At 43.0% G+C, this 22,727-nt stretch overlaps 1 protein-coding gene across 2 annotated transcripts in view; it reads left to right on the top strand.

Moving 5' to 3' along the window:
* The window catches only part of PDE3B (phosphodiesterase 3B), a 128,186-nt gene that overhangs the window by 98,154 nt on the left and 7,305 nt on the right, over window positions 1-22,727 (top strand). For both annotated transcript variants that reach the window (XM_060177115.1, XM_060177114.1), the window contains exons 9-13: window positions 1,241-1,378; window positions 2,968-3,079; window positions 5,618-5,731; window positions 14,042-14,241; window positions 21,644-21,847. In XM_060177115.1, the coding sequence (XP_060033098.1) occupies window positions 1,241-1,378; window positions 2,968-3,079; window positions 5,618-5,731; window positions 14,042-14,241; window positions 21,644-21,847 (768 nt within the window). The remainder of the gene's footprint in view (window positions 1-1,240; window positions 1,379-2,967; window positions 3,080-5,617; window positions 5,732-14,041; window positions 14,242-21,643; window positions 21,848-22,727) is intronic.

The raw sequence follows: 22,727 nt of genomic DNA, 5'->3' as shown, positions 1-22,727 counted from the left end.
GGCATACCTGGTAGAGTATGTATGTATGGCGCGTATGTGTACATAAAGCACATTCAAGCCCCCAGCCCCCCATGTAAGGGGGAAGCTTCACAAGTGAAGAAGCTGTCCTGTAGCTGCAGCTCTTTGTCCCTCTCTGTGCCCCTTCCCTACTCAAGTTTCTTTCTCTTCTATCAAAAGAAAGGGGAAAAAAAAGCCATTAGGAATTGTGGATTTATTGTGCAGGAACCAACCCCAGTGATTAAAGAAAAAGTAGTGGATCAAAGTACAATAAGGGACATTTCTTTGTTCTTAAAGTTAACTGACCTTTTTAGGAAGACAAATCCCTGAGGGTAGATAGCATGGTTGTGCAGAGAGACTCTCATGCCTGAGGTTTCTTTGAAATCCCAGGTTCAGTCTACTGACCGCCATAAGCCAGAGCTGAGCAGTGTTGGGGAGGAGGGGGGTGAGAAGAGAAATCCATCCATTTCTTTTGGCAGGTTCCTAGGAATAAATGCCAACATAGGGATATGCGATTTCTTTCTACTATCCTTTGGCATCTATAATTTCTATAAAATAAAAGTGGATTTTAGTCTTGTGTGCTTTGAAAATGTTTTTTTTCTTTAATTTTTATTTATTTTCCCTTTTGTTGCCCTTGTTGTTTTAGTTGTTGTTATTGATGTCATCGTTGGATAGGACAGAGAAATGGAGAGAGGAGGGGAAGACAGAGAGGGGGAGAGAAAGACAGACACCTGCAGACCTGCTTCACCGCCTGTGAAGCGACTCCCCTGCAGGTGGGGAGCCGGGGGCTCGAACCGGGATCCCTACAGGGTCCTTGCACTTTGCGCCACGTGTGCTCAACCCACGGCACTATCGCCCGACTCCCTGAAAATGTTTTAATTTACAATCAGTGGCACTATTAACGATTAATAAATCTCATAGTTGTCTTAGGTAGCATTCCACAAAGAAGAAATAGTACAAACTGAAAAGAACCATGGGCAATCTGGCAGGTGGCTCAGTGGATAAGATGTTGAACCACTAAGAATGAGGTCCTGAGCCCAGGTATCCTGTGTGCTAGAGTGTGTTGTGGGTTCTTTCTCTCAGGTAATCCTTTCCAAGATAGTCCCTTGGGAAGTAATCACGATAAAAATAAAATAGAAGTAGCCACTTTTAATATTGAGTCTTAGTTGTTCTCATTTAGATATGAGCAGTATTTATCCAAAGCAAAGTTCAGCTGACTTGGATGTTTTTCCTGTATGTGCAGGCTGGACAGGCAGCATCAGCAGACCTAATATTAACAGAAGATTATGACTCATTAATAGAAAAGATGAGTGACTGGAATTTTCAGATTTTCGAACTTGCACAAAAGATGGGGGAGAAGTCAGGAAGGATCCTCAGTCAGGTGCGTTTCAAATCTCCGCTTTTAAATATAAATTAACATTTCGTACATATTTGTAACATGTGTGCTCAACCAGGTGCGCCACCACCCGGCCCCCATTTCTTACATATTTGTAAAGAACAAAATTTAATCGTGTGATATCATCCTGGCGTGATTTTAACATTTTCTAATCGTTTTTTTTTCGCAGATGAAACTTTCAGAAGGAAATTTGAAATGAAATCTATATATTCATTTGTGTGCACGTGTCTGTGTGTGTGTCTAGAGTAACTTATTTGTCCATATAATAGGACTTAATCTAGGCAAGTGAAGTGATATAATAAAAATAATATAACATACTAATATAATTAATATAATAAAATATACAATATGTAAGTAGCTTACTTTTTGTTGAATCTGAAAAGGATGTGAAACTTAGATTCATTCTAACCACTGAAACATGTTACATTACACTCACCTGCCCTCCCTGTTTTGTTTTGTTTTTTTTGTATTATCTTTATTTACTTATTGGATAGGGACAGCCAGAAATTGAGAGGGAAGAAGGAGATAGAGAGGGAGAGAGAGACACCTGCAGCCCTTTGTGAAGCTTTCCCCCCTGCAGGTGGGGACCAGGGGCTCGAACCTGGATCCTTGCGCATTATAACATGTGCGCTCAACCAGGTGCGCCACTGCCTGGCCCCGCCTCCTTGTTCTTTACCCCAGAGTCCAGATGGTTCATTTCGTGGCAGAGCCATGGAAGACTTACTTCCATTTTAGCCCTCCAGACTCATGCCTTTCCTTCAGACAAGCCAACATCAAGATTATCCTTCCTAAAACACCCTTTTTACTAGCCCCAAGTATGTTATAAAGATTATTAGCTGCAAGAACAAGGATAAGTTATGTAAATAACAGATTATCATACATATTAACAGTTATGTAAATAACAGGTTAATTTATCTCCTTTTTTAATTAGCTTTTTTATATTTATTTATTCTGTTTTGTTGCCCTTGTTGTTTTATTGTTGTAGTTATTATTGATGTCGTTGTTGTTGGATAGGACAGAGAGAAATGGAGAGAGGAGGGGAAGACAGGGAAGGGGAGAGAAAGATAGACACCTGCAGACCTGCTTCACCACCTGTGAAGCGACTGCCCTGCAGGTGGGGAGCTGGGGGCTCGAACTGGGATCTTTAAGCCAGCCCTTGCTTTGTGCCACCTGTGCTTAGCCTGCTGTGCTACCGCCCAACTCCCAATTTATCTCTTCTTTAAGAGCCAAATGTGCTAAGTTATGACATTGCTTGGACTTCTCTTAAAACATACAGCTAGAGCAGAATTCATGTGTCCTTTAGTAGACAGCAAAAAGATAAAAAAAAAAAAAAAAAAAAACCTTAGTCTAAGGCATAGTAACTTGTTTTTGGTTTTCAGAGACTTTAAGGTAATAGTTTGTCCCGTGTTTTAGAATGAATTAATTGTAAGCAGTTTTTAGACAATTAGCTTTAAGGATGGAAGTGTGGTTAATATTCCTAAAGGCAAGCCACAAAACAAAACAAAACAAAAGATTATACTCATTTACAAATAAAATTCTGATTTTTTAAAAAGTAAACTTTAATTGATGTCTAGGTCATGTATGCCTTATTTCAAGACACTGGCTTACTGGAAACATTTCAAATTCCAACTCCACAATTCATCAACTATTTTCGTGCATTAGAAAATGGTTATCGAGACATTCCTTGTAAGTACTAATTTATCAAATAATATTGACTTTAAAAATATGTTTCCCTTCAGATAGTCTCTTTTTAAATTACGTTTGAAATGTTTTACCTAAGTATTAAAAAACCTGTTCTACCTGATAGCGTGTTACCATCTGGTTATGTGTTCAATAGATTATATAGATTAAGTGAATCATAAATTGATACCCATTTGTCTGCTTTTTTTACTTGATCTTATTCACTTTTAGTGTATCTTATGCTATTTACTGAAATATCTTCTTTTATTTCTAATACCTTGCCATTTAAGTTAAAAATCCAAAGTTTTAACTTAGTGGGAAGATTGGTGTGCAGACACTTACCATGGAAGAAAGAAACTGTGCACGTGTGACAGTTCTCCTGTAAACCATGCCCCTAGTTAAAAAAAAGACAGATACAGAACGTCCACACCTAAGGGAGGAAGCTCCATGAGCTGTGGAACAGTTATGCAGGTGTCTCTCATTCCCCCTCCCCTCCTTTCTCCTCCCCTCTTCTCCCTTCCCCTCCCCTCCCTTCCCCCCCCTCCCTGGTTAGAAATGGCTGCCAGGAATAGTAGGATCGTGCAGGCACACAGTGTGCTCCAGTGATAACCTTAGTGGCAAAATTTTTTTTCAGGGAAAAAATACTGTGTTACTACCATGTATAGACTCTACAGAATCCCTTCATGTGGACATATTTGGGGAAAATTATTTAAAAACTGATCTAATTTTGAATTATATATAGTCATGTATAATTTACAAAGTATAGACTCCTAAGTGCAGCTGGGCTATCAGAATGGAATAAAGTGTCACGTTAAGACGGATGTAAAAGGAAGGCAATAAGGAGCCTGTGGATCTGGCGTTTCCTGATTGGCAGATGACAAAGTGCGCGTCAGAATCCGTGGCACATGATAACTCGTCAGTAAGAGGTGTTGGTTGTACTGAGCTCGCAGTGGAGTGAGGTATGCTGCATTCAGGCTGAACATTTAGTACCGGACTGGTCACTAGTCCGTAATGCCCTTTGCTTGGTAGGCATTCACTAAGTAGTAACTGAAGCAGTGAACTTTGATAGAACATCAGCTGTGACTTTCATCACTGGATTAATAAAATCGCTTTCGCTTGTTAGAAAGGTTACATTATCTGCCTTTTACAAATAACAAGTAAGAACTCAGAAGGAGACTCCTTCCCGGTGTTACAAACCCAGGTATTAGGAAACAAAGCTGTGTCAGCCTTGCCGTTTCACCTAGTGGCGCGTCCGTGCCCTCGTGTTTTCCTGATCACTTACTACGTGCCAGATACTGTTGTAGGTGCTTCTGCATACCCTCTAACATTTAATCCTTACGGCAACCTAAAAGTAGATATATGTGTGTTTCTTGGTTTATTTATTTATTTTTTTGAGGGGGAAGAGCTCAGTTGCCTAGAAGCTTTACGGACTTCTGTGCAAATATCCAGACACAAATATCCCTCATCCAGACACTATTCCTATGTTTTTGTTAGTACAGGCACTTGAGTGTGCACAGCCTCACAGCTTTTGCACTTAGAGGAGAGACAGTGCAGATTCTGGGGTGGGGGCGCGGGGGGCGCTATGTGCTGTGCAGGGCTGGAGCCCTGGACCAATCGCAGGTCTGGTGAGGGAGGAACCCAACCCAGTGCGTTATCTTGCTAGTCCCACATCCTAGTTTTAAAAACTACAAAATAGGGAGTCGGACGTAGCGCAGCGGGTTAAGCGCAGGTGGCGCCAAGCGCAAGGACCGGCGTAAGGATCCCGGTTCGAGCCCCCGGCTCCCCACCTGCAGGGGAGTCGCTTCCCAGGCGGTGAAGCAGGTCTGCAGGTGTCTGTCTGTCTCTCCTCCTCTCTGTCTTCCCTTCCTCTCTCCATTTCTCTCTGTCCTATCCAACAACGATAACAACAGTAGTAATAACTACAACAATAAAAAACAACAAGGGCAACAAAAGGGAAAATAAATAATAAATAAATATAAAAAAATAAAATAAGTAAAATTTAAAAAGCTACGAAATAGCAGCCTTAGGCAGACTGTCCAAGGCCTCTCAGTTACATGGCTACCCTGTCTTTTCTTTGATCCCTTCACTTTGTTTTCATGGTACATGTGGGGAAAACAAAAATCTTAACACATCAGAACACTTTTAGAAGTTGACAAAATGTAATTGTGGAAAACTGATATAGAATGACTGGAAATTTGTTGACTTTAAGAAATATTTTGGGGGTCGGGCAGTAACGCAGTGGGTTGGGCGCACATGGTGCAAAGCTCAGGGACGGGCGTAGGGATCCCAGTTCGAGCCCCCGGCTCCCCACCTGCAGGGGAGTCGCTTCCCAGGCGGTGAAGCAGGTCTGCAGGTATCTGCCTTTCTCTCCCTCTCTCTGTCTTCCCCTCCTCTCTCCATTTCTCTCTGTCCTATCCAACAATGAACGATATCAACAACAACAATAATAACCACAACAAGGCTACAACAAGGGCAACAAAGGGGGAAAAAATGTCTTGTGTGAAACATAGTGGTTCTTCTTATAACTTCTCTCGATGACTCTAGATCACAATCGTATACACGCCACAGATGTCCTTCATGCAGTTTGGTACCTGACAACAAGACCGGTTCCTGGCTTACAACCGATCCACAGTGATTACAGGACAGGAAATGAAACAGGTACTTCCGAAAAGTCTCTGTTTGATGGTGACAATGATCTCGCTTACATGCTTAAGAATAAGAACCAGCCCCACCTGCAGGGGAGTCGCTTCCCAGGCGGTGAAGCAGGTCTGCAGGTGTCTTATCTTTCTCTCCTCCTCTCTGTCTTCCCCTCCCTCTCTCCATTTCTCTCTGTCCTATCCAACAACGACAACAACAATAATAACTACAGCAATAAAACAACAAGGGCAACAAAAGGGAATAAATAAATAAAATAAATATAAAAAATTTTTAAAAAATTAAAAAAAAAAAGAATAAGAACCAGGTCATTTCATTACATGTGTTTGAGGTTTTTCACTAGGTGGTGATACATGTAGAAGACTGTACACCATTACGTACTTATTATATAAACCTCGGTGCGTGATTATATGCGAATCAGGAAAAGTGTTGGCTCCTGTGTCTACCACGTCCAGTGCAACCCCTGCTCCCTCCTTTCTTTCAGTTCTTGATTTTTCTTTTTTTTTTATATTTATTTTCCCTTTTGCTACTCTTGTTTATCGTTGTTGTTATTGCTGTCATTATTGTTGGATAGGACAGAGAGAAATGGAGAGAGGAGGGGAAGACAGAGAGGGGGAAAGAAAGACAGACACCTGCAGACCTGCTTCACCGCCTGTGAAGCGACTCCCCTGCAGGTGGGGAGCTGGGGGACTCGAACTAGGATCTTTATGCCGGTCCTTGTGCTTTGAGCCACCTGCACTTAACCTGCTGCGCTACCACCCAATTCCCCCAGTTCTTGATTTTTCATGTTAAGTATGTTATATAAATTTAAGATATATAAAGTTCTCAAGGAAAGGGATGTTAAAAGCCTCAAATGAGTACTTAAATGACATTAATATAAACTTTACCAATCATGCCGATAAAGTTCATTGTAAGTATAAATATTCATGTAAATATAATGAATTATAATGTCTAATGTTTCTTTATTCTGGCTTTTATGGGTGGGAATATGCCAATAAAGATAGACATATCTTGGACGGTGGTAGATAGCACAATGGTTATGCAAAAAGACTCTGGTGTTTGAGGCTCCGAAAGTCCCAGGTTCAATCCCCAACAGTGCCATAAGCCAGAGTTTAGAAGTGCTCTGGCAAAACAAACAAACAAACAAACAAAAACACCTGGGAAATATCAAAATAGGCTGGGGTGTGTATCTACACCCATGCCCTGCAGAGAAGTGTTTACAGATGCCAGAACTCCCACCTCCCGCACCACATAGGGAATTCTGGTCCAGGCTCCCAGAAGGGTAAATGTTAGGGGAAGATGACCCAGAGGGCTCTGAACTCCAGCTCCATCAGGACCTGGAGAGAGAAAAAAGAGGAGAAAAAAAAACCAAAAAACCAGGACTCTCAAAAATAGTAGGTGTGACTTAGAAGGGAAGAAAAGACAGGACCGTAGGAAAAGATAGACAGATAGACATAAATCTAGGTGGGTGGGTATAGAACTAAAGTAATAGTCAACCCATATCTGTGACCTGGGAAACCAATGCAGTTTCCAATAAAGCGAATAGAGGACACAGAACTGTGACCTTGGGAAAACCAATGCAATTTCCAATAAAGCGAATAGAGGACACAGAACTCTGGTGGTGGGAAAGGTGTGGAATTATAGCCCAGTTATCTTATAATTTTATGAATCAATATAAAATTCACAAAATTAAAAAAATTAAAAATTAAGAAAGTCCACACTTGCAGGAAGCAAGCTTCTTGAGCTGTGGGGTAGTTCTGCAATTATCTCTCCCCTCCATACCTCACTACCTTTTAAAAAAAATGGCTGGCAGAATGTAACTTGTAATTTTCTGAGTTACAGATTTCTGTTAGTCATTATTATTATTAGTCAGTATAAATGTCAGCCTCAGCAAATGTCTTAACATATTTTGTAACTGACCCCAAAGTACTGCCATTATTTCTATAATGTATTTGTCTAGTGTCACTGGTTCATTTGCCTGACACTCATATTTACTCTTCCCTGCTATTCTTTCTTCATCTCTCATTATATTCCTCCTTCTTTCCTCAGTGTTGTGCTTAAAGAAACTACTTCCGGGAGTCGGGCAGTAGCGCAGCGGGTTAAGTGCAAGTGGCACAAAGCGCAAGGATCCCGGTTCCAGGCCCCGGCTCCCCACCTGCAGGGGAGTCGCTTCACAGGTGGTGAAGCAGGTCTGCAGGTGTCTGTCTTTCTCTTCCCCTCTCTGTCTTCCCCTCCTCTCTCCATGTCTCTCTGTCCTATCCAACAATGACAACATCAATAACAAAAATAACTACAAGGACAACAAAAAGAAATAAAAAAAAAAAAAAAAGAAACTACTTCCTGGGGAGTCGGGCTGTAGTACAGCGGGCTAAGCGCAGGTGGCGCAAAGCACAAGGACCAGCATAAAGATCCCGGTTCGAACCCCGGCTCCCCACCTGCAGGGGAGTCGTTTCACAGGTGGTGAAGCAGGTCTGCAGGTGTCTATCTTTCTCTCCCCCTCTCTGTCCTCCCCTCCTCTCTCCATGTCTCTCTGTCCTATCCAACAACGACAACATCAATCATAACTACAACAATAAAACAACAAGGGCAACAAAAGGGGAAAAATAAATAAAATAAATACAAAAAAAAAAGAAACTACTTCCTTCAGCTTTTTTTGTTTGTAGATCTGTTTGTTTTAGGATATCCTCATATTCCAGCAGTTTTGAAAATTACATTCCCTCATCTGTCTTCTACAGGTTTTGTTGACAAGTCAGCCTGAAGTCTGCTTCTTCCTAAAAGTAGTATGTCCTCTTTCCTTTTGCTGCTGGTTTTTAGCATTTTTTACTATCTCCTCAAAGTTTCTTTGAATTCATATTGCTTGAAGTTTAGTGAACATACTGAGTAGATTAATAACTTGGCTGGTTCCTACCATATCCTTCCCAATTCCTCCAGCCTGTGCCCACCCTAACTGCACATTTAAAGAGTCGTCTTTGTTTATCAACATGAGCAGCAGGGAGAGGCAGCATGGGAGCATCACTCTTAGTACATGCAGTGCCTGAGATTGAACTTGAGGCCTCGATGTTTTCAGGTGAACACTCGAGCACTGTGCCACTGCTTGGGCTGTGCAAGTATGTATAACAACAACACTCTACTGCCAAGTGTCAACATTACTTAGTAGTTTTGCTTTCTTTCTTTTTTCTTTATTGCAAAAACTATTTTCATGCCTGAGGCTCTAAGGTCACATGTTCAATCCCCAGTGCTACCATTAGCCAGAACTGATCAGTGCACTGGTAAAAGGAGTGTGTGTGTGTGTGTGTGTGTGTGTGTGTGTGTGTGGAGGGGGGGGGTTCTTATATACAGATGGTTTAGAATCATGATTTTGTAAAAGAAAAGGATTTGGGAAAGAGACCAAGTAGCTGTAAAAAATGTAAAATAAAAGTAAAGAACTGTAGGACCTATTGCATTATTCTAATTGCATGGAAAATTGACAGGAAAGGAATAAATGACATCCAAAGCACAAGAAACAAGAGCAGAACCCCAGACTTGTATCACAGGAAGAGATAATTAGAAAGAAGGGCAAATGGGGACGGGCGGTAGCACAATGAGTTAAGCACAGGTGGCGCAAAGCGCAAGGACTGGTGTAAGGATCCTGGTTCGAGCCCCCAGCTCCCCACCTGTGGGACAGTTGCCTCACGGTGAAGCAGGTCTGCAGGTGTCTATCTTTCTCTCCCCCTTCTGTCTTTCCCTCTCTCGATTTCTCTCTGTCCTATCCAATAATAAATGACATCATCAACAACAATAATAACCACAATGAGGCTACAACAACAAGGGCAAAAAAAGGGGGGGGGAAAGAAGGGTATTTGCAAACCATAGTAGCAAATAAGAGGTCGCTATTCAGACTCCAGAGAGCTCATATGATATAGTAACAACAACAATAACAACAACAAATCTGTTTAAAAAAAATGGGTAGAAAAACTAAATAGACCTTTTTCCAAAGATGACATCCAAATGACCCAGCAGGTACATGGAAAGATGCTAAACACCACTAACCATCTTGGAAGTGCACATTCAGCTACAGTGAGCTGTCACCTCACACCTGTGAGTCAGTCGAGCTCAGGACACCCAGATAAGGGAAGCCTCCTATGCTGTTGGTGGGAGAGTAATTAGTTCAGCCAATATTAAACCACATGGAGGTTCCTTAATGAATAAGAGATAAGCTACCGTAGGATTCCGGGAGTCTACTTCTGGGGTCATACATCCAGAAAACAAAACAAAACAGACCTTCAAAGACTTGTGCACTGCCTATTTCCTGCGCGGCTCTTCACAGTAACCGAGACGTGGAAATAATCGAAATGCTCACTGATGGATAAAGGCATGGTTTATACAGACTATGGGAAATTACTCAGCCACGGGAAGGAAATGCTGTTATTGTGTTAACAGAGCTTGAAGGCAATATATCAAGAGAGAAATTAGACAGAAAGATAAAATACTATATGCTATCATTTTTATATGGAGTCTGAAATCGTACTTAGAAAAACAAAAGAATGATGATTATCAGAGTCTGAGCGGGGAGAGGATGAGGGATAATTGTTTCAGAGCACACGCTGGTAACTAGTGCGCCATCCTTGAAGAGCTAGCACACAGACAGCAAGGCTATTACGGTAAACAGTATTATACTATGGGCACAGAAACGGTAATCACGTGATGGGGAGGTGTTAGCTACCTGTCGTCATCACGTGCGATATGTAAGTGTAGGAGATCGACACAGTACATCCTAATGTGTGTGCTATTTCAATTAAAAAAGAAATGTGTACTGGTATAATGAATGGTTAGAAGAAGCTGAAAGAATCTTTGTTTCTATAGTAGGATTATAATATCTGGAGTGAAAAAAATTAACCTTGACATTATTTGAAGTGCCCTGTTAATCAAGACAATGATTTTAACAAAACAGAGTAAGAAAGGGTACTAAGAACTGGAAGAAGTATTTGAGATTTCAGTCAGTCAGATTGCCTGAAACACCTCAAATCCTGCTGTGAATCTCCCTGCTGAGAAACGCTCATTTTCCCTTGTTTAGTCGCGACTGCCTGCAGGTCTTGTAATGACCTTTCCCCTGTACTTTTGACTTAGCGAGCAAAACTGAGGCACCTCTTGGTCCAGCCCCACCACCTGCCACTTCTGACACCTACGTTATATCCGAGTCCTGAGTTGTCAAGATGTGTATTCGATAGACACCCAGGAGAATTTGCTCCTTTACAGCATCAGAAGCCCAAGGAGTCGGAATCTTTGTGGGAATGGAACTGAAAGACCACTTTCAAAGAGAGACACTACTTTTTTTTTTAAAGAAAAGATTTTCTTTTTTAAAATATTTAATCTGAGAGGACAGAGGGAAACAGAGATGAAAGAGAGATGAAGAGGGGAAAGAGCAAGATCATGCAATTTTGCGTCACCATTTGCGAAGCTTCCCCTGAAGGGGAGGACCAAAGGCTTAAATCTGGGTCCTCGAGCTTGGTCACGTGTGTACTCAACCAGGTGCATAACTATTATGCTGTCTACACTCTCCTCAAGCTCTTTTTCTTTTTCTTTTTTTTTTTTCTCCAGGGTTATTGCTGGGCTCGGTGCCTGCACCATGAATCCACTGCTCCTGGAGGCCATTTTCCCCCTTTTGTTGCGGTCATCATTGCCATTGTTGACGTTGCTTTGTTGTTGGGTAGGACAGAGAGAAATGGAGAGAGGAGGGGAAGACAGAGAGGGGGAGAGAAAGACAGACACCTGCAGACCTGCTTCACCACCTGTGAAGCGACTCCCCTGCAGGTGGGGAGCCGGGGGCTCGAACCGGGATCCTTACTCCGGTCCCTGCGCATTGCGCCATGTGCGCTTAACCCGCTGCGCCACCGCCTGACCCCCTTTTTCTTTTTTTTTTAAGGTTGTATAATTATATATTTTTTCCCCTTTATGGGGGAGGATGCAGATTAATGGTTTACAGTCAACAGTAACATGCAGTAGTTGGTCCATGTGTAACATTTCTCAGGTTTCCACAGAACAATTCAACCCCCTCTAGGTCCTCCTCTGCCATCCTGTTCCAGGACCTGTACCCTTCCCTCCACCCCCGAGTCTGTTACGTTGGTGCAATACACCAAACCCAGTCCCAGTTCTGCTTTGTTTTCTTGGTTTTCTTTTTAAACGGGTCTATTTATTTACTTCTGGAGAGAGGGGGCTCTGGCCGCCAGACTAGTGCACCTTCTGCAGAATCTGGTGCTGGTTCCAGAAACGGAGCCACCGGGCCCACATTGTTTACAGCCCAGCCTCTTGCTGGCTGCTGAACTCAATTTAGGTGAGAAATGTAATCGCATAAAGATAATAAAGCATGATTATAAATACATAATCAAGTCAGTATTTAAAAAAATTATGATGATGGCAAATATTGAGTGAGTTGAGTCATGATAAAAATTATTTGGCTTCAACAAGCCAGTACATTATCCTGGGTTCCACTGATAAAATACAACCAGTGAAATGTTGTCTCTCTCTGTAACATTATGTGATTTTATCTACTATAACTGGGTTTTTTTTTTTTTTTTACCTTCTTATTCTTTTTCTTCTTATATTTAAGGTACTTTTATATAAAGAAATTAGTGGCTAGCTAAATAGTAAAACCACCAAAATGCAGAAAAATTATAAAATGTAAAAATACGTGAAGCAATACTATTGGCAAACTATTGTTTCTTTTTTTTTTTTTTTCAAACTATTGTTTCTAACTAGACAATAGAGTTATACTGATGGAGACATTCCTTTGTTTTCTTTTTTTAAATATTACTATTGGGTAGAGAGAGAAATTGAGGGAGGGAGGGGGAGGGAGAGAGAGGGAGAGAGACACCTGCAGCCCTGCTTCACCACTACTGAAACTTACCCCCTGCAGGTGGGGACCAGGGGCTTGAACCTGGGTCCTTGCATACTGTAATGTGTGCACTCAACCAGGCGCGCTACCACCTGGCTCTGACACATCCCTTAGTTTCCTAGGCCTTCTTATTTCCTATAGTTTTTCTTTATATTATCTCATAATGGGCTCCTACACAAAATGAAAAGACTTTCTTTGTAGACAAGCCAATCTAATCTTTCTAGATAAGATTTGAAAATCCTCTTGGTTGAGAAGTTTAGTTTTATTACTGTAAATCCCAGGGGGCTGGGCGGTGGCACAGCGGGTTGAGTGCACATGGCGCAAAGCCAAGGACCAGCATAAGGATCCTGGTTCAAGTCCCCAGCTCCCCACGTGCAGGGGGGGTCGCTTCACAGGTGGTGAAGCAGGTCTGCAGGTGTCTGTCTTTCTCTCCTCGTCTTCCCTTCTCTCAATTTCTCTCTGTCCTACCCAGCAGTAACAACAATAACAAGGGCAACAAAATGGGAAAAATAGCCTCCAGGATCAGTGGATTCATAGTGCAGGCACTGAGCCCCAGCGATAACCCTGGAAGCAAGAAAAAGAAAAAAAGAAAAAAATTAATATAAATCCCTAAATCTCAATAGTTTTTCTATAAATGTTATTCTGTAGATTATTTTTTCCTGTTACTTCCTCAACTTTTTTTGGAGGGGTGGTTGTCTCTGAGGCAAGGCTTCACTGCTCCCAGCAAACATTTTCAGGTAGAGAAAGAGGCAGAGAGAGGAAAGAGACCCCAGCACTGACACTCCCTGCAGGGTAGAGGTCTGAACCTGGCTTGTACAGCACATGACAACACAGTGTACTTACTACATGAGCTATTTTGCTGGCCCACCTTGGTCATTTTGTCTAGTCCCGGAATGAAATAAATGTTTAGAAAATTGGGGTTAAGAGAACGTGGTGAGCATCCTATCATGTTAAGTAATTTGAGGCTAGGCCAGGCTTGACGCAGTCCTTCACTGCCAGCATGTACCTTAGAAACGTGCTGTTTGAAGTCCATGTCGGAAATCAAGGGAGGGAGTCCGGCGGTAGCGCAGTGGGTTAAGTGCACATGGCGCGAAGCACAAGGACCAGCACAAGAATCAGCACAAGGATCCTGGTTCGAGCCCCCGGCTCCCCACCTGCAAGGGGAGTCGCTTCACAGGCGGTGAAGCAGGTCTGCAGGTGTCTGTCTTTCTCTCCCCCTGTCTTCCCCTCCTCTCTCCATTTCTGTCCTATCCAACAACGATGACAACAATAACAATAACTACAACAACAATGAAAAACAAGGGCAATAAAAGGGAAAATTAAAAAAAAAAAAAAGAAAGAAAAAGCAAATCAAAGGAGTCGTCACCGTAACAGTGGGAGACGCCCTCCTTGGCCTCGTTGAGAAGTTCTCTCTAATGCTGTTCATGCTCCTTGTGCCTCAGCTTCTGATGGTAGGACTAACCCGGGAAGAGCCGCTTACATTTCTTCAAGGAGCTGCTGCCTTCCGGATGAGAGCTATGGCTCCCTCTCGTCCAACATTCCTGCTCTGGAGCTGATGGCTCTCTACGTGGCGGCCGCCATGCACGACTACGACCACCCGGGGAGGACCAACGCGTTTCTGGTGGCTACAAACGCCCCTCAGGTAGGAACTCCCCCCCCCCCCCCAAGTTTAAAAGTGATCCTGAGATCTTAAAGCCATGCTCTGGTGTGCCTTTTCAAACTCTTCTTGGGCTGAGGGGCTGAACGGTCTTCTGGTCTCTCAATAAACGCATAACGTAAGAGACTGGTCTTCAGCTGAATCCTGTGGCAGCTTCATCCGTCAGTTCATAGTTGGGAGGTTGACTCAGTACTACTCTGTGGTGACACACAGCACAGACATACATGCTAAGAGTATTTTTTTTAAATATTTTCTTTTTGTTCCCCTTGTTTGTTTTTATTGTTGTTGTAGTTATTGTTGTTGATGTTGCCGTTGTTGGATAGGACAGAGAGAAATGGAGAGAGGAGGGGAAGACAGAGGGGGAGAGAAAGACAGACACCTGCAGACCTGCTTCACTGCCTGCGAAGCGACTCCCCTGCAGGTGGGGAGCCGGGGGCTCGAACTGGGATCCTTTTGCTGGTCCTTGTGCTTTGTGCCACGTGTGCTTAACCCGCTGTGCTACCTCTCAACTCCTGCTAAAAGTATTTTTTAAATGTTCATTCACTGACTAAAAAAGAAAATGTTCATTAAAAAGGTAGCTCACTGTTTATGAAATTCTCAAGTTCTTGCTGTTAGTACTTTTGCCTTTCATCGAAGTGGTAAGACTCTGATAACACCCTGAGACTAGACAGAAAACATACTTTCCGGAAACGTTTGTAGTGAAGCAGGGCTGTAGGTGTCTCTCTTTTTCCCTCACCCCCCCCCTCAATTTCTCTCTCTCTCTCTCTCCAAAACAAGTAAAGAAAATTTTTTAATATTTTATTTTATTGATTTCCTTTGGTTGCCCTTGTTGTTTTATTATTGTAGTTGTTATTATTGTTGTTATTGATGTCGTTGTTAGATAGTACAGAGAGAAATGGAGAGAGGAGGGGAAGACGGGGAGAGAAAGACAGACACCTGCAGACCTGCTTCACCGCCTGTGAAGCGAATCCCCTGCAGGTGAGGAGCCAGGGGCTCAAACCAAAGATTTTTAAAAAGTATAAGAACCTTTTAGTATTCTTAGCTCTGAATCTGTTCATGAATATTAAAAATTCTTCCTATTCTAGAAAGTGGAATATAGTTCAGTTGCTTGTCATGGGTGTGACCTACATTCAGACCTATACCCCACTGTCCTCTTATTCTCACCCTCTCTACTCAAAAACCAGACCGAAAGCCTCCCTGTGCCATATGATTTTTACAGCCAGTGGAGTTGATGAGCTTTGTAAGGCTCATAATTCCTCATAGTTGAGGAATTCCTACCAAATGAGTAGTGTAACAGCTTTAGACCTTAGGACTTGGAAATCAGTACTTGGTTGAAGAGTTTCATGTGGCAGTGTGTATTTCTTTATGCTGGTGATGCCTGAAATGGCATCTTTGTGCTTCTAGCATGTCTTACAAAGAGTAACCAGTGTGTGCTTGTTTGCTGAATCTTCAGACCTCAGTTCTGATTCTTTCACCTTTGCTGGCCTACCTTGGTCATTTTTTTTCTAGCCCCAATAACAAATGTTTAGGAAATTAGAGGTTTTATTGAGATGGGTTAAAAGACCATGAGAATCCTGCATGGTTTCTAGTTTTGGTTTTTTTTTTTTTTTTCTTTTAATGACTTATCTACTTTGTACTTTCACATGCTTCAGATCTATGAGATGTTATCTCACTAGCACAAGAACAGGATTGAGAGAAAGGGAAAAGGTGAGAAGAGGCAGAGAGAATAAATTGAAAAAAATAAAGTTCTATGTGGTTCATTTTCTCCACTGAGAATTTTATGTATTAACTCAGCTCATGATCTCCACTGGTAACATGAGTGAATTTTCACTCTGTGTATTAAGATTTGCTGACTTCAGAATTCCTCTGGGAGAAACTATTCACTAAAAAGCATCTATTGTTCTCATTTGCAGGATTGTTCTCCTAGCATCAGAGAGATGCCCATATTTTTCTAACCTGACACTTCCTAATTTTCAAAAATTTGAGTCCTGTGGTGACTCATAGAATCTGACATTGTAGTGGAGTCACGGTGAAAAAAACAGTCTTGGAAACAAGAGACCCAAGTTTCATTCCTGGTTAACGCTTGTCAACTGTGTGATCGTAGGCAAGTCAGCCTTTTCTTTTTGAATTTCCAAATTTGTACCTGATAAGATTAAAGATGAACAAAGTTACTGCCTGCTGTCTGGGGAGGTGGCACGGTGCATAAGCTTTGGGCCTCTCAAGCATGAGGCCCCAGATTCAGTCCCCAGCAGCACTTGTGCCAGACTGGAGTTGAGTACACCCTCATTAATAACTTAAGTCTAAAAAAAAAAATAAATAAAGCTACAGTGGAAAGTTTTCTGCTGTTGCATGTGTTTGAGGAACTCCTGGATCATCAGATAGCCTGTAAAGGGAAATAGTGTGTTTCATCCACTCTGATGTTCTCCTGTTTTTCATTTGTGTTGAGTACAGAACGAGTCAGAGTTGCTTATTATCTCCCCTTCAGGATATTACAAGTGGCTTCTATTATTTGCACCTCACATACAGATAATTCAAGACATTGACAGCCACATGAATGCAATTTACACGAGTCCTATACTAAAAACCACCGTCCAGATCAAAATAGAAACATACGTATATTGTCAGTGAATGTTATTTTTAACTTCTTATAGCTAAGGATTACAGTAGATAAGGCGGTCAGAAGTGCTAGACTAGAATGCTATAAAGATGCATGTAGCCTTTTAGCTTCCGGCCATGCTGACTTCCTGCTCCTGTCCAGTCTGCTCAATGGAAAACAGGGTGACTTAAGCCATCACTGTTCCAAGCCCCTCGATTTTCTCTCTATCCCCCCATCCTTTGTTCCAAGTCACTCTAGTCTAGCCTCACTGATTTCCTTGACATTTTCTTCCATGTCCTAGGCAGGGTACCCTCCCTTTCTGTTTGTTCCCTGTCCAGATGATTCTTTCCCCAGTCAGTAGAAAAATATATCTTGACTCACCTAACACTGGAATCTATCTCACTTCAGTGGAATCTAACTTCCTACAAGTATAAGGATTCTTTTTTTTTTTTTTTAAGTTTTATTTATTTAATTTTTTTTTTGTGAGAGAGAGAGAGAGAGAGATGCAGAGAGAGACACAGAGAGAGAGAAACACCAGAGGACTGTTCAGCTCTGGTTTATTGGACCTGGGACTTAGGAGCCTCAGGCATGAGAGTCTGTTTGCATAAACATTGTGCTGCCTCCCCCACCCAGATTCTTTTTCTTATACTGAGAATAATGCACACAAAAAGGCCATTGATAAATACCCGCTGAATGTTGAAGGTGTCTTTCTATAAGACAACTAGCCTGCCAGAAACGTACTCTTCTTCCCCAGAAAGTGAAATTCCTGATATTCCTGATATTCCATCTGGCCCCTGTGAGATAAGCACTCTCATGAAAACCCAAGGTATGAAATGTTTACTCAATAAACATTTTACCTTTTCTCTTGGGAAGTTCAGTGTTTCAGTGCATAATTAGTGAAAAATACTGTAGTCCCAGCATACCACAGAAGGCAACAGAGAGGCCTAGGAGGTCGTGCAGTGAGAAAAGCAAGGGACTCTCAGAAACGTAGGGTTCACACTTCTATCCCCAGTATCACATACACCAGAACAATGCTCTGATTCTCTCACAGTAATATTTTCTGACGCAACTGAGGCATAAAATAACTCAACCAAACATTTTTTAATTCTCATGGTTTAAGGCAGGTGTGGTTGGGAAGACAGAGGAAGATTACCCTGAATCCTTGTCAGCAGAGAAGGGGGAATACTGTCAGGTCTATTCGTAAGTAATGTCAGTATTGAGATTCTAAAGGTCAGGGCCAGGCGGTGGCACATCCGGTTGAGTGCACACATTACAGTGCACAATGACCTGGGTTCAAGCCCTTTGACCCTCCCTGTGGGGTGGGGGAGTCTCATGAGAGGTGAAGCAGGGCTGCAGGTGTCTTTCTCTCACCTTCTCAATCCCCCTCCCCTCTCAGTTCCTCTCTGTCTATCCAAAATAAAATAAATTGAAAAGATTCTATGAGCCTGCTAAGCTGTGTCCAAATGAAGAGCTGGCTGAAAGGTGGATATTAGTGTGTGAAATTTTAGAGTCTATAGAACATCTCAGTGATATTCGAGGTGGAAGGAGACAAAATTCTAATCTGAGATCGTGACTGACTTTGTCATAAATACTGTACTGTCTGTATCCATGGCAACTGGATGTAAGAAACGCCCTCAACACTAAATATGATGGATGCTGAGCCTCCTTAGAGAAAATACCAGCGAACTGACATGTCATAGAACACACGATGTGGCTACTTTCAGTCGTCTCTACATGAGTCGAAATAGCTGATGCGGTGCGATTCATTGTTTCATTGTTAGATCAGCTGCTATTATGTTGTGCTGTTTAGGGAATAAGGCCCCCCCCAAGTTTGTACATACTGAACACTAGTGCAGCAATCAACGGTGTTAATTACATGGCACATAGGTCCTGTCCGTTTGCTTGAACCTATAGATTTAGAATCCACAAGTGTGTAGACTGGGCTTTCAAAAAAACATTAGTCAGTTGAAAGAAGTCCAGACCTAAGCTCACCAAGTCACGTAAGTGAAGTGGCAGAAGTACCTCCCAAGGTAAGAGTGCCTGCCTTGCCAGGCACCTGGCCCAGGTCCGACCCTGACACCAAGTGGTGCTGTCATGACCGCAGGAGAAGCTCTGGTGTCCTTCCTTCTTTGCCCTCTGTCTGAATGGAAAAGAGTCAGGAGCAGTGAAATTGTCCCAGCGAAGTTTTTTTTTTTTAATTTGGGTAGAGACCAAAAGCAATTAAGATGTGTAAGAGATACAAGTAGAGCCTGAAAGCCCTACTCCACCACTTGTCAAGCTTCCCCCCTGCAGGTGGGGGCCAGGGGCTTGAACCTGGGTCCTTGTGCGCTGTAACATGAGTGCTCTTATCAGGGGAGCCACCTCCACCAAACCCCTTGTTCTTGTTGCTGCCACTAGGGTTACTGCTGGGCCTCAGAGACAGCACTCCAAATCTCCCACTCCCAGTGGCTGTTTTTGTGGGGGGAAAAGCCCCAAACAGAGCAAAAGGTTAAGAATAAGGACAGGGGCCACTGAGATAGTCGGCTTGGGAGGTGTGTGCTTTGCTACCCACAACCCCGTTGGAGCTGACAGTGTCCGTACGAATGAGAGGACTGCAGTGCTGGGGGGGGGGGGTCTTTTGCTGCTGTGTGCCCCCCCCCCATCTATAATGGTCAGCCTGGAGGACAACACTTTACCACAGGGACCCAGGTTCAAGCCCCCAGTCCCACCGGCGGGGGGTGGGAGGGAAGCTTGACGAGTGATAGATCAGCTGCAGCTTTCTCTCCATATATTTAGCCCCTCCATGTCAACTTTTATTTTTAATCAAAGGAAAGGAAAGGGGAGCCAAAAAAGGGGGGCAGGTGGAATGGCTATTGGGAGCCATAGGTTTGCCACGCAGGCACTGGAGCCCCAGCCGTAACCCTGGTGGCAGTTAAAAAATAAATAGTGATCACAAGTCGTCCTGGAGCAGGCAAAACCCAGAAACTTACAAAAAAGGAAGGAAAAGCATCTAGAAAAACCCAGAGTCTCTCCTGTAAGTGAACTGTGAGACTGTCAGCTGGTTTCTCGAGAGAAACACCCCCGGCAGGCTGGTAGGACATTTTCCATTCAGAGTTTTGAATGGAAGCGCACTAACTCCAGGCTGGCAAAATCGGTGTGACCCAGGTTGGAGTTCAGCCCACACAGCACAGAATACTGAATGCTCTCTCTTAGATGGTGCAGGTAAAGAAACTGAGCCGGGGGGGGAGGGGGGGGTCACACCGGGTCAAGCACACATAGTATAAAGCACAAACACCTGCTCAAGGACCCCAGTTCGAACCCCCCACTCCTCCACCTACAGGAGGGAAGCTTTGCAAGTGGTGGAGCAGGTCTGCAGGTATCTTTTTCTCTGTCTCCCCCACCCCTCCTCTCTAAATTTCTCTCTCTCTCTCTCTCTCTCTCTCTCTCATCCAATAAAATGGAAAAAATGGCCACCAAGAGCAGTGGGTTCATGGTGCTGGCACTGAGCCCAAATGATAATAACCCTGGAGGCAAAAAGGAAGGAAGGAAGGAAGGAAGGAAGGAAGGAAGGAAGGAAGGAAGGGAGGGAGAGAGAGAGAGAGAAACTAAGCCAGGGAACTGGCAGAGCCAAATGAAGATACTAAGCCTTTGGTCTAGGACCGCAGAGGAGCTGAGGTTGCCGGGGGGCAAAGCAGGACCAGGGTACCAGGGGTTCTGCGGTCTTCACCGGAGGAGAGTGAAGGAGACTTCACTTCAGGAGGGAGGGAAGGACGCCAACACATTCTGAAGAGGTGAGAAATTGTACTTCGAAAACATTTCGCTCTTGTGAGCCCACGTTGCGTCAAAAACGTTTTATTTACAATCTGTATTACAAAGTTCAAGACTGAGGCTGTGTCTGTGGAGGAAGATGGAGTGATCAAGTGAGTAGTGTCATGCCACTTGAACCAGAAGGTCTGTGCTCTGCCCATTTGCTACGTCTTTTCTTCCCAGACGCTGTTCAGGTGGAGCACAGACTGCTCTGACGTGCCCTGGACAGTAGTTTTGCTTCTTCTAGTCACCGCCACTATGGATTCAGTACTGGCTAAAGACCAGAAATCCCTAACGGTGGTCTGTATCCCTTCTGATTCTGTTACCACTGGCTTTATCTGAGAAGGTTTACTGCGGGAATGGAATAACTTGGGACATCAGCTTTCTCCTCACTGCGGCTGTCGCTTGATGTCCGCAAAAGAACAACTATGGAGACAGCTCCTCTTTTTTGTTACTAGCTGTGTGTGCTTCAAGGGTTCGCCATGCTCCTTTGCACTTGGGCTCAGTCCTCTAAAAAAATATCCACCTCGGGAGTCAGGCGGTAGTGCAGCAGGTTAAGTGCAGGTGGCACAAAGCACAAGGACCGGTCTAAGGATCCCGGTTTGAGCCCCCAGCTCCCCACCTGCAGGGGAGTCGCTTCACAGGCGGTGAAGCAGGTCTGCAGGTGTCTGTCTTTCTCTCCTCCTCTCTGTCTTCCCCTCCTCTCTCCATTTCTCTCTGTCCTGTCTAACAACAACGACATCAATAATAACTACAACAATAAAACAACAAGGGTAACAAAAGGGAATAAATAATATTTTATATATATATATCTAATATATATATTAGATATATAAATATATATATCAACCTCTCCACTGGTATTACAATACCTGGCGAAGTGCCGAACACATGTAAAAGCAGGTACTCAGTGTTTGTATTCTCCCAGCCTGATCCTAACTCTGTGTACAGTACGATGAAAATATAATATCTTTGAGATACCTGTGTCATTTTTCTTACTTTTAGGCAGTTCTGTACAACGACAGGTCTGTTCTGGAAAATCATCACGCCGCATCTGCTTGGAACTTGTATCTTTCTCGCCCAGAATACAACTTCCTCCTTAATCTTGATCATGTGGAGTTTAAGCGTTTTCGTTTCCTAGTCATTGAAGCAATCCTCGCCACAGATCTTAAAAAGCATTTTGATTTCCTTGCCGAATTCAATGCTAAGGTTTGTTATGCAAACTCATAACCTGCTTACAAAAATGGGAATCACTGTGTTGCTGCTAAAACGTTCTTTTCATGTCAAGTTTGAGTCAGGTTAGATATCTAATAGCATGTGCCCACTCTGCGCTCATGGCGTTTGTGAAGTAAGAACAGCGCAGGCTCGAGTCCCTGTCAGCAGAGAACTCAGATTCACTAGGAAATTGACAGTCGCTACTCTTGCGTGATAGTTGTGCAGTCTGTCTCTCTGACAGTTGAGCTGAAAAAGTAGAGGACTCTCTCGGTTATGGACAAGGATACTGCTTTTGCGGGCAAAAAGCTGTTTTCTTGACATTTTTGATGGAAAGGAAAGTGTACTTTCTGGGTAGAAGAACTGGTAACAGAGAGATTCTATTAGACCCGACCTCTCGGGAGGAGACCCTGTCTCTGTTGTTGCTGTAATATTGTAGACATACAGAAATCACTGTACTGTATTTCAGATTACATTAATACACAAATGCATTTTGTGTAAAACAGAGTTGTCAGTCAACAACAGAAGGAGTTCTCTAAGTGGAAGGAAGGTATTCTAAGCCAGTACTTCTGAGTTTGTGTTCCTCAGAGACGTCTGACTTTGAAGGAAATGATACTTGAGAGGTTTTAGACCTCCTACACAGTGTCATTCGAAATAAGTCTCCTCTAAGAGTTTTCTATAATGGTGTTCCATAGAAGATTTCCTTTGACAAATGACTCTGGGGACAGAAAGACAGCCATCACTCTGAAAGTTCACAAGCCAGTGATTAAATTTTCCAAGGGAAGAATGAAGGTCCTGAAAGACTTACTGCTTTGCCTGTTTAATATTGATAATCATCTTTAAATGCCAATGTTACTTAACATTTATTTAGCATTTA

Source organism: Erinaceus europaeus, chromosome 17 (genome assembly GCF_950295315.1).
Source record: "Erinaceus europaeus chromosome 17, mEriEur2.1, whole genome shotgun sequence".
In the NCBI taxonomy this organism is placed as follows: domain Eukaryota; kingdom Metazoa; phylum Chordata; class Mammalia; order Eulipotyphla; family Erinaceidae; genus Erinaceus; species Erinaceus europaeus.
The sequence above is the reverse complement of the archived record's forward strand: the minus strand, read 5'-3'. Positions and strand labels throughout refer to the sequence as shown.